Source organism: Triturus cristatus, chromosome 3_1 (assembly GCF_964204655.1).
Source record: "Triturus cristatus chromosome 3_1, aTriCri1.1, whole genome shotgun sequence".
Classification (NCBI taxonomy): Eukaryota; Metazoa; Chordata; class Amphibia; order Caudata; family Salamandridae; genus Triturus; species Triturus cristatus.
In genome coordinates this window covers 446,538,293-446,555,176 of record NC_140583.1, presented here as the reverse complement: position 1 = coordinate 446,555,176, position 16,884 = coordinate 446,538,293, and the positions used below count along the sequence as shown (strand labels likewise).

General features: G+C 51.2%; 1 protein-coding gene across 1 annotated transcript in view; it reads right to left on the bottom strand.

Annotated features, from left to right (window-relative positions):
- TRPM7 (transient receptor potential cation channel subfamily M member 7) overlaps positions 1–16,884 on the bottom strand; it is a 2,096,104-nt gene that overhangs the window by 137,345 nt on the left and 1,941,875 nt on the right. Inside the window, exon 34 of the mRNA XM_085644243.1 lies at positions 11,449–11,732. Within this exon, the coding sequence (XP_085500369.1) occupies positions 11,449–11,732 (284 nt within the window). The remainder of the gene's footprint in view (positions 1–11,448; positions 11,733–16,884) is intronic.

The window sequence follows — 16,884 nt, the reverse complement described above, 5'->3', positions numbered from 1 at the left end:
AAAGAGAGAAGGAACAGAAGGACCTCAGAAAGAGGGGTAGAAAGGGGGTCCAAAGCCTTTGCTGTGCACCATACCACAAATTTGTTCCACCTGCAGGCGTATTCCGTTTTAGTGGAGGGACGCCTGGCTGCCAGAATGACATCACAGACTTCGGGAGGAAGGTCGAAAGCTGTCGACTGTCGCCGCTCAATCTCCACGCATGGAGGTGGAGGCTGGACAGGTTCGGGTGGAGGACCGTCCCCTGCTGCTGCGACAGAAGATCCTCCCGAAGAGGCAGTCGGATCGGGGGATCGATGGCCATACTGAGTAGCTCGGGATACCAGTATCTTCGTGCCCAATCCGGAGCCACAAGGATGACTTGGGCCAGGTTGCGCCAAATCTTCTTCAGCACTCTGGGCAGAAGTGATATAGGCGGAAAGGCATACAATAGACCGCAACTCCACTCGCGACGAAAAGCGTCGCCTAGCGAGTGCTGCCTTGGAAATTCCAATGCGCAGAACTGATATTGCACATTCTCTTCGGTGGCGAATAGATCTAACCAAGGCTCTCCCCACTGCAGAAAGAGACCTTGCACCACGGGTGAGTTCAGACGCCATTCGTGATCCATCAAGCACCGGCGGCTGAGTTCGTCCGCCCTGGCGTTCAGAGAACCTGCCAGGTGTTGAACCACCAAGGTAATGTCTTGATGTTCCAGCCATGTCCGGAGGCACAGAGTCTCCTGACAAAGGGTCGAGGACCCCACCCCGCCCTGTTTGTTGCAATACCACATGGTGGTGGTGTTGTCCGTGAACACCTGCACCACACTTCCCCGGACAGAGGGAAAGAATGCCTTCAGTGCAAGTCGGATTGCCCGAAGCTCCAAAAGGTTGATATGGAGCCAGGACTCCGCCGGAGACCAGAGTCCTCTGATCTCCGCCTCTCCCAAGTGGCCCCCCCATCCCAGGTGGGACGCATCTGTCACCACAGTGTGCTCCGGTTGGGGAAGGGAGAGGGATCTGCCATTGACCCAATCGCGATTCGTGAGCCACCACTGCAATTGTCGTGCAGTGCCCACCGAGATCTGGTCATGATCGGACAGGTTGCCCTGATGCTGCGCCCACTGGAACTTCAGGTCCCACTGCAGAGCCCACATATGCCATCTGGCATGTCGCACCAGCAGGATGCAGGAGGCCCAGGAGCCGGAGGGTCATCCTGACTGAAATCCGGGATAGAGGCTAAAAGATCGGAATCATAGCATGAATATCCTGGACTCGCTGCTTGGGAGGATAAACCCGAAACCGCGTTGAATCCAGAACTGCTCCGATGAAGGGGAGCTTCTGAAAGGGAGTCAGGAGCGACTTCGGCACATTGATGGAGAACCCCAGCAAATGCAGGAGGTTGGCCGTATTCTGAAGGTGGGAGACGACTGCCTGGGGCGAGCCCGCCTTCAACAACCAGTCGTCTAGGTAGGGGAACACTGACACCCCTGACCTGCGCAGATGAGCTGCGACCAACGCCATCACTTTCGTGAACACCCGAGGGGCGCTGGTAAGGCCAAAGGGGAGCACAACAAACTGAAAATGCCCCTGGCCTACCGTGAACCGCAGGTAATGCTGGTGGGCCAGCAGGACGGGGATGGGAAAAGACACGTTCTGCAAGTCCAACGCTACCATCCAGTCTCCAGGGTCGAGGGCAGCCAAGACCTAAACCAGAGTCAGCATTTTGAACTTCTCCTTCCGGAGGAAGCGGTTGACGTTCCGGAGGTCCAAGATGGGACGCAGACCCCCTTTGTCCTTCTTGGGGACCAGAAAGTAGTGGGAATAACAACCACTCCCTACTTCTGGCCCAGGAACACACTTGATGGTCCCCTTGGCCATGAGGGTCGAAACTTCCTGCTGGAGAGTCGCCAAGTGTTCCCCCGACATGCAGTGGTACTGAGGCGGCATGGCTGGAGGGGTGGACTGAAAGGGAAGAGAGTAACCATTGCGGATGATTTGCAACACCCACTTGTCTGATGTGATAGCGATCCAGTAGGGGGGTGCCTCGGATTAGATAGGTTTGGCGGCAGCGGACTGACCCCCACGCTGATTCCCAGACCCGCCCCTGCGGAAACCGCGTCCGCGCTGAGGCTGGTTCTGCACAGGCTTGCTGAAGGAACGCGCCTGGGCGCCCCTTCCGTGGCCACAAAAGGAACGAAAACCAGGAGTGGCTGGGCTTTTCATGGAAAGATCTAAGGACTTGGTCGTAGCCCGCGAGTCTTTAAAACACTGCCTTATCGCCAAACAAGGGGATGCCATCAAAGGTTATGTCCATGAGTGAGCTCTGTACATCTGGCGAGAACCTGGTAGATCTCAGCCTGGCGTGGCAACGAAGCGCCACAGTCGTAGAAATCGCTCTACTTAGTGAGTCTGCGGTGTCCAAAGCACACCGAATGGCGAACTTAGCCGCATCTTTACCCTCAGCAACAGCTTGAGACAGCACAGCTTGGGTCTCTTCAGGACACTGAAGCAAGACCTGTGCAACTGCATCCCACACCGCGTGGGAATAGCGGCCCAATAGGCATGCGGTGTTCACGGATCACAGCCCTAAGCTGGCCAAAGAGAACAACTGCTTGCCGAACTGCTCCAGCTTCTTAGAGTCCTTATCCGGCGGAGCCATGGGAAAGGCACTCTGGGACGTCGAAGCTTGGATGACCAGGCTCTTGGGCATAGGATGAGTAGTGAGAAAGGCAGGGTCGCCCGGCGCTGGGCGATGACGCCGGGTGACATTCTTATCCACAGGGGACCCTGTGGCTGGCCGCGAACAAGAGCCCAGTAAGACGTCAGTGAGGGCGTCATTAAATGGCGGGAGGGGCTCTGACGAAGTGGACGCCGTCTGGAGCACCTCAGTGAGGAGATTAGTCTTTAGGGCCACCGTAGGTAGATCAAGGTGGAGGACCTCAGCAGCCCGACGGAGCTCCATCGTGTACGACGCGCCCTCCTCCATGGTAGGCGGAGGAGAGGCAAACCCTGGGTCAGAGGAGAGATCAAGGCCGTCGGACTCCTCTAACTCGTCCGCTGAGTCCTGCTCGGAGTCACACTGACGAGCAAGAGGGTCCTCGAACCCCTCCCATCCGTCCTCTGCCTTATGTGGGACAGAATACGGCAGCAGGGCAGGGACCTGAGAAGGAACAAACGGCGCCGGACGGGGCTGAACCGGTGCAGTGTCCCAATGCGGATCCCAGGTAGGGACAAAATTGTCCGGAAACCTGGGCAGGGGTGGAACAAATGGCATCTACTGCGGCGCCGGAGGCGGAGCCGAGGGTGGCGCTGGGGCGTTGCGGCACCGTGGCCGGAGCCAGGGGCACAGGATCCTGTGGCCGGAGCCCCAGGCCTAAAAAGCCGGTCCATAGTAGCAAGAAATTCTTGCACCTGTGCAGGAGTCGCCGACGGACCCGGGTAAGGTGGGTAGGCCGCAGGACCTCCGGACTCCGAAGGAGCCGCAGGGGCAGAACCCCTGTCTCCCTCGTCCGCATCTGGGGACTGACGGGGGGGGGGTCATCGGAGAGCGACAATGCTTCTTCGACTTCGTTTTGTGTCGTCTCCTACCCAAATCCGAGGGTGAAGACTTGGAGCCCGACGAGTGATGATGGTGGCCCCGCGAGCGTTCTCTGGAGTGGCCCCTGGACCGTGAACGGCGCGGGGACGAGTGCCAGACCTCAGCCTCCGGCACCGCTTCCTCACGGCCTTTGGGGCCATGGCCAACCAGTCCATTCAGGACCGGGGGTCGTGGTCGCACTCCAGGCACTAGAGACAGACGTCGTGGGGGTCCGCCACTGACCTATTGCGACGGCAGGCCCCACAAGACTTAAAACCTATGTGCACCAGAGTAGACTCAAACTTACAGGAGACAAAAAGTCTCAAAAAGATAGTCAAAAAGTGACTAAGCTACGTGCTCTAACCGGATCTGCACTTACTGGCGCGGAAAAAGGAAGAACTGACGTCCGAGCGCATGGGTGGCGCCTAAGTAGTCTCTGTGACGTCATCTCGGCGCTTACGACACCAGCGACGGATGCGGAGCTGCACGATGCCACCTACTGACGCGCAGGGGTACTGCTGACGAAAAACTTTTCCGGATCCAGTCCGACGCCTGGGGATATTCTAAGGTAAGGAATCTATCACTAACGTGTCTCTTTCAGATAAACCGGACTAGGAAGGTTTGGAGGCAGTGGTGGCCAGGGTGGAGGTGGACTGACCTGCCCGCTGGCCCCCTGAACCGCCTCTGCGGGTCTCTTGTCTGCGCTGAGACTGCTGCTGCTGCAGCCTGTGGCTCTGAAGTGAACGTGGTGGGGTGCTCCTTCCGCGGCCACAAAAGAAGCGAAAAGCAGAAGGCGGAGGAGGGAGAGTTGCCGCAAGGCCCAAGGACTTGGCTGTAGCCCACGAGTCCTTAAAACGCTCCAGTGCACTATCTGCCTTGTTGCCAAAAAGGCGAATGCCATCAAAGGGCATGTCCATCAGGGTGTTCTGGACATCCTCCTAGAAGCCTGTAGTCCTCAGCCAGGCGTGTCGGCGGAGTGCCACTGTCGTGGAAATCGCCCTGCCCAGCGGGTCGGCGGTGTCAAGGCCACATCGTATTGTGAATTTTGGCGCATCTCTCCCTTCCGCAATAGATTTGGAGAGCACTGTCCGGCCCTCCTTCGGACACTGAGGCAGCACCTGCGCCACAGTATCCCACACAGAGTGGGAATAATGGCCCAAGAGGCACGCGGTGATCACAAACTGCAGCCCTGAACTGGCGTAAGAGAAAATCTTCTTACCAAACTGTTCCAGTCTCATGGATCCCCTATACGGAGGTGCCGTAGGGAAGGCGCTTTGGGACATAGAGGCTTGGACAACCAAGCTCTCAGTGGTGGGGTGTTGGGAGGGAAAGAGGGTGTCGCCCGGGGCCAGGCGATGGCGTCGGAACACGTTCCTATCCACAGGAGCCCCTGTGTTGGGCCTGGACCAGGTGCCCAAAAGAACGTCTGAAAGTGTATCATTACAGGGCAGCAGTGGCTCCGCCGGCTGAAGCACTTCTGTCTGGTGGTTAGTCCTGATGGCCACTGTAGGGAGTTTGAGGTGGAGCGCCTCGGCCGCCCTACGCAACACCACTGCATAACTCACACCCTCCTCCGTAGCCACGGTAGGAGGAGTTAGCATGCCAAGGTCAGGAGAGGTGTCAAGACCGCTGGCATCCCCCAAATCCTCAACCCAGTCCGGGTCAAACTCGCACTGTGCTGTGAGAGGGTCCTCAGACCCCTCTCAGTCCTCCCCTTCCTCCGAAGTCTTTGGAACAGGCCGAAATTACGGAGGCTGGTGGACATAGGGGTAGAAGGGCCCCATCGGCGTCAGAATCGGCATCGAGCGACGTCGTTCCGGCGCAGTGTCCACTTCAGGGCTGAAACGCGGGACGTCGTCTTCCGGGGGCACGGGCGACGTCGGAGGTGGTGCCAGTGGGGTTGACGTCGGTGGAGACGTTACAAGGTCAGCCGTCGTCGACTGCGATCCAGGTCTGGATCCTTGGGGGCCCTGCGGCACCGGGGCCGGAGCCAAAAGCGATGCCGGAGCCGCCGACAGTACAGGGCGAGGACCCCTAGTCGGGCCCGACAGCCCAAAGAGGCAGGCCATGGCTGCCAGAAACTCCTGCAGATGGGCCGGAGTTGCCAACAGACCTGGGAAGGGCGGGTATGCCAACAGCAACACCGTAGGCTCCGCCAGAGTCACGGGGGAGGCACCACCCACACCCTCAGCCGCATCGCACGAGGGGAAGTCGGTGAGCAATGACGCTTCTTCGACTTCTTGTGATGATACGCCTTACCTGACCCAGAGTACGAAGACTTCGATCCAGAACAAGGATGGTGATGGCTCTGCGACCGGTCCCTCAACCTCCCACGGGACAGGGACCTTGAGCGGCGTGGAACCGACTGCCAGACTTCAAGCAACTTTCGGGACCGCTCCCGCAAAGTGTTCGGCGCCATGGCCCGGCAGTCGGGGCACGACTTGGGGTCGTGGTCGCGCCCCAGGAAGTACAGACACATGCGGTGCGGGTCCATCACTGACATCATTCGATGACAATCCCCACAGGACTTGAAACCGGGCATCCCTACGGCACCAGAAGTCGATTGATTCGAAAGAGACAAAAAGGCCTAAAAAAACCTCCGTCAAAAAGTGACTGGGGATACCACTCCCTCTGGATCTGCGCTTGCTGGCGTGGAAAAATAGAACTGACATCAGCACGCGAGGGCGGCGTCTAAGTAGCTGCTGCGACGTCATCTCGGTGACCATGACGCTAACGACTGACGCGGAGCCGCACAACGCCACCTTTCGACACACAGGGGTACTGCTGATGAAAACTTTCCGGATCCAGTCTGACGCCTGGGGGTAATTCTAAGGTAAGGAATCTATCACTATGTCTTTCTTTCGGATTAGAAGGTTACCGGTTTGATTCCTAGCATGTTCATTTCGCTTTTCATCCTTCTGAGGTCAAAAATAAAAGTTTAATACCTGTGGTAACGATTTTTCTGGTGGATACTCTATCTGCCAGTAGATTCTTTACCTGGGGAACAACCCCAGGAATCAAACTTCAGGGCTCTCACATAGACGGTACTGGTTTCAGTGATGTCAATTGACATACACGGAGCCATAGAGCATCCATCCCGGTGTAACATCAGTTTTCCCCCCAGACTTTGAGACGAGAGGATGGACTGAACCCTATAACACATCCACAAACAGGGAGGCAGGGAGGTCTGTGAGAACTTTGAGGCTAGGGTCCCCCAGAAAGAGTATTACCACAGGTAAGTAACCTTTTCTTCTGATGGATACTTTTAACAGCAGATTCTAGTGCAATACCCTCCCTGTGGAGAAGTGTTGATGGATAGTTCAACAAGGAAATTCTGTAAAAAAGAAAATCTGGCAAAGGGACCATCCCTACAGACCTCAGATTCCAGGTAGTATTGTTTGGTGAAGCTGCGTAGGGATGCCCACGTTACCATCATGTAGATCATTGCAATAGGAACTCCTTTGCCAAGGGCAGAAGTGGTGGATTTGGCCCGGATCCCTTCCGGAGGTTCCTTCTAGGCCAAAGTGTAGCAGGTCTTGATGAAGAGAATGATTCATCTCTAAAGGTTTTTTCTGCACAGCTTACCTTTTTTGGCACCTCAGTTCCCTACGAAGAGCTGGTCATCCAGCCGTAAATCTTTGATGCGGTCAGGTAGAAGTTGACCACCTGCCTAGGATCCAACCAATGTAACCACTCCTCCTCCTTAGAAGGATGGGGAAAGGGGTTAAAATGTTGGCAGGGTGATGGATTGACCCAGGTAGAAAGGGGTCACCAATTTGGGCAGGAAAGCAGCCCTGGTTCGCAACACCAATTTGTCAGGGGAAAAGGAGGAAAAAGAGGGAAAGGGAATTAAGCATTTGTAACTCACTCACTGGGCGTAGCTGATGTGATAGTAACCAAAAATACGGTTTTGAGAGTCAACAACTTTAAGGTGCAACTATGGAGGGAATTAAAGGGAGTCCCCACTTGAAAAGTCAAAACCAAATTAAAGTCCTACTGGGGCACAACAAATGTTATGTTAAGTACATTTATACAGCGCTACGTACACCGAGAGTGTCTTGGTGCTTGTAGCAGGCGTAGAGACAGTAGCATGCTGTGGAAAAAAAGGATTACAGATTAAAAAGGCAGGTTTTAAGAAGCTTTCTGAAAGCCAGCAATGGGATTAGAGGATACATATTAGTCAATCTCTTCAGAAAAAGCATAACATTGGATATTTAAAAAGGAATGGCTGATCTGGTAGGCAGAGGACTCGTGGCAATGTGGCCAAATACCCCATGACAATGCCTAATGCTCAACCCCTCTGGGCAAGGGAAAGTGCATACGGCACGATCTGTGACAGCATAGCTTGTAAGGAATCCATTTAATTACAAACACCATGCAAAAAAAGTTGCTCCATCTGCCAGAGTAAAAAGATTTGATGAGGGGTGAAGCGCTGACAAGATGACGTGCACCACCTCCAGTGGTAGTTCAAAGGAACTCAGAAGACCCTGTTCAATCTCAGCATGTAGGTGGAGGCACTGGAGATTAGGTTGGAGAACTATTCCCTCCCTCTACTGCGAACAAAGACTGGGCCTGAATGGATGTCTCAGCATAGAGCATGTGGTGATGCACGAGGTCTGCACCTCAGTGAAAGCAGGGTGATGAGAATGACTTGGGGCCAGTCTTAGCCGATCTTCCTCAGAACCAGAGGAAACAAGGATATGAGAGAAAACATACGGCAGTGGCACAGGAGTATGAAGAGAGCGAAAGCGGCACGTCCGTATGCGCCGGAGATCCCGCTGGGGATGCTGACAGCGTTGCCGCACGGCGGCGATTGGTCCCCGCTAGCGGAGTGGGAAGAGCTGGGGTTGCAGATGGTGGGAGACCTTTATGTTGACGGGGCGCTGGCCCCCTTCGGGGTGTTGCAGGAGCAGTTTGGCCTTCCGGATGGGAGTTACCTACTGCATGCGGCGGTGAGCGCGGTGGTAGAAAAGCATTGGAGGGAAGGACTGGCGGAAACCACAGTGACTCAGACCTGCCAGTACGTGGTGATGGCGGCGGGAATGGTTAAGGCGGTAACCTGCCTCCACTCTCGAATGATACGGGAAGGACTGGAGCCGCTCACAGCATTGAAGGAGAGATGGGAGGACAGTATAGGCAAACCCATTCCGGACACGGTGTGGAGTCATATTATGCGGAGGACGTGGAAGGTAAGTAGGAATGCCCGTTTCCAGCAGGTGCATTTCTTCGTACTACATAGGGCCTATCTGACCCCGGGAAAGGTTAAACGATATTTTAAGGTGCAGGATGCGGCGTGTCCGAGATGTCTAGCGATTGGGGCAGAGCTGGACCACCTTTTGTGGGGGTGCCCTAAGCTAGGGACGTATTGGGCTGAGGTGGGGGAGCTCTTGAACGCAGTCACCGACCGCGAGGTGGAGTTCGACATGGCAGCCTGCTTATTGCTCTGGTTCCCTCACACGGCAAAGACGAAAGTGACGAGCAAATTCATTGACCTAGGGCTCATGTTGGCCCAGAGAGAAATTACATGGCACTGGAAATCCCGGGAGGGTCCGTCGTTTGGGAGATGGATGGCAGAGCTGCTGATATGGGCGAGCTGTGAGAGCATGCTTCGGAGGCGACAGGCGCCCAGGGCAGGGGACGAGAAAGGACTGGAATGGGTCAGGGTGTGGGAGATGATAGTACAGGCGCTGAAGGACTACCGGCTGGAGAGTACGGAGCAAGAAGGTTCGGAGGGCGGGGTTCCAAGAGGCCGGTGAGATTGCATGTCACAACTGAGAGCTGGAGAATAATTGCGTTAGACCCCACAACCAGGGCCCCCATCAGCAGTAGTTGGGGGGGGGGGGGGGGGGGGGGGGGGGGGGAAGGGGAGGGTGAGTGGGGAGTTATTGGGGTGTTGAAGTAGAGTCCGGACGAGAGCAGTTAGGACGGAATGTTGGGGACTGAGGCAGGTGGGTAAAAAAGCAGATATTGAATTGGGCGGTTGACCTGCCACTTTGAGAATTGATTGCCATGATACACAGAGTTTCTATACTGGTATGCCGCCCGGCCTCCGGGATGTGGGCTGATTGGCTGTGTGCTATGTTAAACTGATGGGTGTGCTCTGAGATACCATGTGGTGGAAGGTTGACATCACGGATGCCTTACTCTTACTTCTGCAATAAAAACATGTTTACAAAAAAAAAATGAGAGGAAACAAACGGCAGCTGAAAGTTTCACCTTAACTGAAATGCTTCTCCCAAGACTCCACTAAATGGATCCTGAAGGGTGCAGAAATGCTGGCATCAAGCAATTTCCAAGGAGACAAGTAAAATCACCTCTCAGGTGTGCCCAACTGAGTGGAGATGTCCTGAGCTACCTCCGGCAGAAAACGCCACTAGTGATCGGCAAGATAACGTCAGCTCAGGATCTCGGAACTGACAGTCAGAGATTCTTCTAGCAGACTGGGGTGAGCTAGTACCCCCGACAGTGTACCTATGACCATAGTCTCAATGCCTCTAGGCAAAAGAGGTGAAATGCTCCTCCCCTTTGCTTGTTGACGTACCACATCACTGTTGCATTATCCTTCAAGATCAGGACAGACAGACCTTAGATGGGGGGAGTAAGTCTTTGAGTGCCAACCAAATTGCCAGCTGTTCCAACAGGTTAATGTGAAGAACCTGTTCTTCAGGAGAACAGAGGCCACTGATGTTCAGACTGCCCAGGTGGGTTCCCCATTCTAAGGTGGAAGCAGTAGTCTCTATAGTAGCCATGGTCGGATGGGGAGTGAAGGCCATCTCGCAGCTCAGGTTCTCAAGTTACCCAATAAAACCACTTCTGGCACACTAAAATGCATATCAGTGATTAGACAGATTGGTAAGAAAGTGGAGTATGTCACCATTTGCATGAAGTTGAATGTTGTCAAGGTCTACTAAGTAACAATAACTTATGTTTGTATATAAAAGTGGTGACTATCCTGCACTGGCAGGCCTGGACTATGTTCCTTAAAGTTGATGTCACATACGTCAATTCTTTATTGTATTTGCGTAGTTACTTTATGTCTTGCCCATAGCAGAGGAGTGATTTACTGTAAGCTCCTGACGCCTTGAGATTTCAATGTTTTGCTTTTGTATTGGTTCCCATCTCAGTCTCTCATTAGTATTTTTCACTTTCTCACTTATATGCTTGCTTTATAGCACTAAAGACAATACACTCCTAAAACATCACACCAAGAAGATGCAAGAAACCATGAAGAAAACCTAAGAGATTTAGAATGAATCATTTCACAGAGAAAAGGTTTAAATGTGAAACTGTATTAGTGGAGTTTAACTTTGATTCAGACAGTGTTCTAATCAACATTTTACCCTGCTTGACACCACTTAATCTGCGACCCCACAGTTATTCCAATAGAGAGCAAATGTAGGTCTTCGAGTTGTGTCAATAACTTTATATATATATATATCTGAAATATAAATGACTCAAAAGTCTAATCAAAAAATCATGTACTGATTGGCAACAATGTATGAAGTACAATTGTATGAGGCATTATATCATACAATCAGGGCACTAAGCCATTACTAAATTTCCAACAAATATATACAAATTATATATAATAGAAGAAAATGGTTCATCATTCAGTATTGTAAATAGTAATAATGAATGCACTGTAAAAATTAATCACTTTTTCACTACTTGTACTACATGTCCCATGATGCATCATAATGGCTATATGGGCAATTGTATATATAAAGACATTACTTGTGGAACATAGCTAACTGTGAGCAAGACCAGAGTGGTCGAAACGCGTTGGTTTAATTAAGGGAACTCGATGGTGTTGGGCTGTTTGAAACTTGAAGTAAAAAAGATACATATAAACACTGTCATAAACAAATGTTTTAGATACATTTCACAACTTACTCGAAGACAGAGATGTAACACAGTATCCTCGTTGTAGACGCTTGACCAAGTATCCACAACCTCAGGAAGAAACGATTTGATGATGTAGAGCTGTCCTGATTTGAGAATGTCATATTCTGACCATGTGCACACAACTTTCACAGCTCGCCGTAAACCACCTCCCATTTCTTCCTTGCTCAAAAATTCTATCTTGGCACAGAGTCCTCTCTGTGACCATGAAGACATGCTATTGTTTAATATACCCGGGGAGCTCTCTTCCAAGCGATAGACAGTGACTGGTTCACCTGCAAAGGAATTAAGGTTGGATAAATTACACAATTCATTTAGATCAAAGACAACTCATAAACAAGTGGAAGTTTAGTATTACAAACTGAAGAAAAAGTCAACTAAAAAACAGTTTTCAAAGTACCCACCTAAATTACAAGCAACACTGACTTTTCATAGCCAATATCCCACCACAAAATAAAATGTTTCAGTTTAAAGTATCCGTTTAGGTGACATCTAAAAAATACATGCATAGATATTTCTTCGTACCTTCATCTCTAACATTATACCGTACCCAACACAACTTCACTTTTTTTAAGAAGAAGGAAAATTGAGAGTTTGGTTGTTGCAGGTTTTCGTTCCGAACAATTTCACCTTGTCACCAGGTACACTGATGAGAGGTGGTGACGTTACTTACCTTCGGTAAACGCTTTTTCTGGTAGAGACTCTAGCTGCACATTCCTCACCTTACAATCCAGACATCAGAATGGATCAGGAAACTCTTGAGCAGTGCCTCTGCGCACAGGTAGGTGGCATCGTTTGGCTCACTATCGATGTCGACTGCTTCTGAAGTGACTATACAGTGTGGTGCTCGTCTAGGCACCACCCCAGCATGCTGAGATCACTTATGCTCGTGACTATTTCCACCCCAGAAACACAAAGATCAATGTTACTTTATGCGGACTAGTGTGCAGTGTCTAAAAGGATCTTTTGGGTAAAGATCTCAGTTGACAGAGCAGGGAGGATGGGAGAGTTGGTGAGGAAATCTATGGTTAAAGAGAGTCTCTACCAGAAAAAGCGCTACTGAAGGGAAGTAACTTGTTCTGCCGATAGACTCGTAACAGCAGATTCCTCAACTTAGAACTGCCACCCAAGTAATACTTCCCAGTAGGTGGGTGTGCAAACTAGCTTAGACGAAAATATCTGGAGGAACAAACTAGCAGCTTGGCAGATATCCATAACAGGTACCCCAACTGCTCTAACGCAGTAGTGGCTGTAGGAAACTGGCTCTATATATACTATACCAAAGTGAGGTATACTGTGCACAGAGTCCAGGGGATCCCTGGAGGTATACCAGAGGCTAAATTAGATAATCACTAACAGCTCTGTTTGTGGTAGTGCGGTCGATCAGTGAGGACTATCAGGAGGGTGTGTTAAGCATTTACTGTATTCACTCAGGCAAGAACTGATGGCACACACTCAGACTGAATCCAGACCAATTAGGTAAGTATGAAAAAGGTGTACTTATATTTTATTTCTAGAACCAAACAGAACTTAGCACAGGTAGGTAAAATATAATCTCAAATACAAGGCTGAACACGGAAATGCAATTGTAGTGGAAACTGGAATTGTTACAGGTTTGTATTTGCTTTCAAAACAGTTTTGAATTCATAGAAATTACTTTAGAATACTTTTGCGTCGATTTTTAGTTACTTTGACTACTTGGGGTGATATGCCTAGATTCCACACAATGGGTTTTACAAAAGACAGGCAAGTATGACCGTTTTGGGTTTAAAGCAAAGTTACTTTGGTTTCAATACAAAAGACAGTCCAACACAACATTTTTGGAAAAAATCACAACATGGGTTCCTATGGAAGGAAAGAATGTTATCAGTTTGCAGGTAAGTCAACGACCTACAAGAATAGCTTTTTGGGGTTAGACCCAAGGTTCACCAAAGGTCAAGGAGGCACTCAAGTTGCACCACAAGCAGCGCTGGGGCAGGCCGGGTGCAGAGGCCGTAGGTTAGCCAATGGGGCTAGGGGGGCGTCGGATGGGGGCTGCTTATGAGCAGGCCATTTGGTTGTGGGGTTAGGATCAGCACTACATGGGCCAACAATCAGCACAGGATCTACACTGCCAGCAGTACGAAGAAGGCCGGATGCAGAGTGCCAAGACGACGTCAGGATCTCCAGTTTGGAAAAAAGGCTGCAGGCTCGGGCATGAAGGTTTCCTGAGGTCGACCACCGGCTGGAGAGGTAAGTTGGATTGTTGAGGGATGCCTGGATACTGTTGGTTGGGCCACCCAGGGTCATGAGGTGTCGGTGCAGGGGTGTCTTTGGGCACCGGATTCACTTACCAGCTCTAGTTGCGGGCAGGGGGACCACTCAGGTTGAGGCTGCAGGCTTCTGGTAGAAGGTGGAGGCAGATCAGGGATTACCAGGTCAGGATCGCTGGCGAGACCTCCTCGTGGTGTTGGGCCACTCAAGCTCAGGCCGGGTCCTCGGGTGAAGAGTGGTTCAGAACCGCAAATCCAGCTGCATCCGGGGGCTGTATTGGAGTCTTTGGTTCGAGCAAATCTGCTGCTCAATGGAAACAGAGGCAGGGCAGGTCCTCCGGGCTCTGGATGGCTACTGGCTGCTGGACACACCAGGGTTCCACTGGGAGGCAGTCGAATTCGTGACAGGTCAGTAGGGCTGGCCAAAGTAGTTGTCTCTCTCTTCTTCCTCTTTCAGCATGGCTCTTCAGCCTTCTTCTTCTTCAGTCTCAGGAGGTAAGGTTCAGGGTCGCGCCTAAATACTACATTTAGGGGTGTTACAGGGATGTGCAGGTCGGGACCAATAGGTCTCTTACTTGGGGTGAGTACAGCCCTTATTGTGCCACTCTCCTGTGAGAGGGGAGCATGAGCCTCTCTCTAACTGGCTATGTCCCCTTATCTTCAAGATGGAGAGGACTGAGATGTGTGCTTCAACTTGCCTCCTTCACCTGTGGGGTGGGGCTGGCAAAGGTGGGCACACCTTTCCTCCTAACATGGTTTTCCCAAGGATTCCCCTCCTCATGTGGGCGCCTGTTGCTGGGGGCAGCAAAACGCAGGGTCAGCTCACAAAGACGGCAGGCCTTTGAAGCTTTGCCTTCATGGACCCAGCTTATCCTGGTGGAGGAGAAGGCATGACACACCTCTGCCCAGGATGGGCTTTCTTTCTGGACCCACAGAGCGGGGGCCCTCTACCCAGAGGTCCAGAAACCTGTCTGGTGGTAGTAAATTCAGGAACCACGATGTCGTCTGTGTGCATTTTGCATTACAACCAACACTGGCATCAGTGTGGGTTTAACGTGCTGAGACGTTTGCTACCAAACTTCCTAGGTTTTAGTAAAGCCATTATGGAGCTGTGGAGTTCGTATTGACCAACTCCCAGACCATATACTCTTTATGGCTTTACTGCACTTACAATGTCTAAGAATGGACTTAGAGAAGGTAGGGGTACAAGGTCTTGTAACTATACCCTCAGCTGTGGTCTAATGCCCCGTGGCTTAAGGGGTGATTTACCTAGGCCATAAGTAGAGGGTTGCAGGCATGGCACACAAGGATGTATGCCATGTCGAGTATTCATTTTTCTCTGCATCAACATATGCTGCCTGTAATGGGAGTGTGGATGTCAAGGTGTAGGACCTCTAAGGGTGACACAATAGGTGCTACAGCCCTTAGTGGCCTTCCCTGGTCACAGTGCCCTTCGTACCCATGGTACCTTTTATTAAGGGCTTATCTGTGGCCTGGGATGTGCCAATTGTGGGTACAAATGTACAGTTTTGGGAAAGAACACAGGCCCTGAGAACCTGATTGCCAGGGACCTAGTTGAAATGCATGAAGTATCAGGCATAAAGTGGGGGTAACCATGCAAAAAGGAGCACTTTCCTACATCCCCCACCACCAAACGATAGAGGATGAGACTAAACTTTAACCAGAAAGTCTTCATTGTCTAAGTTGAAAAATCTGGGAAGGTCATCTGCATTGGCCTGGGCAATCCAAGGTCTATGTTCCGCTGTAAAGTCCATTCCCTGTAGGGATATGGACCACCTCAAAAGTTTTGGATTTTCACCTTTCATTTCCATTAGCCATCTGAGAGGTCTGTGGTCAGTTTAAACCATGAAGTTTGTCCCAAACAGATATGGTCTCAACTTCTTCACGGACAAGACCACAGCAAAGGCTTCCCTCTCAATGTCACTTCAACACTGTTCCCTAGGGAGCAACCTCCTACTAATGAAAGTAACAGCTTGGTCTTGGCCGTCAGTTTTTGTCTGGGATAGGACTGCTCCCATCCCTAGCTCAGAGGCATCAGTCTGTACAACGAACTGCTTAGAGTAATCTGGAGCCTTGAGAATAGGTGCCGAGTAGATTGCCTCTTTTAGGGTGTGTAAAGCTTTTTGACAGTTAACTGTCCAGTTCACTTTCTTGGGCATCTTATTAGAGATAAGTTCTGTGAAGGGTTTTCACAATGGATCAATACCCCCCTAACAAATCTTCTGTAGTACCCAATCAAGCCAAGGAATGCCCTGACCTGGGTTTGGGTGGTTGGAGCTTCTCAATACAGAATTTTCTGGATTTTGGGCTGTAGTGGCTGAACTTGGTTTCCACCTACCATGTGGCCCAAATATACAACAGTTCCCTGCCCTATCTGGCATTTGGATGCCTTGATAGTTAGGCCTGAAGCTTGCAGGGCCTGCAAAACTATCCTCAGGTGGACCACGTGATCTTGCCAGGAAGAGCTAAACACAGCAATATCATCAAGCTAAGATGCACTTAAGCCTACCAACCCAGCAACGACTTTTTTTCACCAACCTTTGGAGGGTGGCAGGGACATTCCTTGTACCAAAGGGCATTACAGTAAACTGGAAGTGCCCATTAGGTGTGGGTAAGGCTGTCTTTTCTTTTGCTCCAGGAGCCATGCTAATCTGCCAGTACCTTGCAGTCAAGGTAAAGGTACTGAGAAATTTGCCAGCCCCTAACTTATCTTACAATTCATCAGCTCTGGGGATGGGGTGTGCATCTGTCTTGGTAACAAGTATTGAGGCCTCTGTAGCCCACACAAAACCTAATTTCTATTGGTCTACCCTGTGGATGAGGTTTGGGGACTAGGGCCATTGGGCTGGCCCAGGGACTCTCAGAAGGCTCAATGACCCCCAACTCCAGCATCTTGATCACCTCAGCCTTGATGCTCTCCTTAACTTGATCAGACTGGCAATAGATTTTGGTTTTGACAGGCAAGCTGTCTCCAGTGTCCATAGCATAGGTAGACCAGGGTATCTGTCCAGGGGTTAAGGCGAAAAGCAGTGCATAATGTTGTAGGACATGTCTACAATCAGCCTGCTATTGGACAGAGAGGGTGTTTGAATAGACAACTCCATCTACTGACCCATCTTGGGGGCTGTAAAAGAGGAGGTCACGGAGAAGTTCA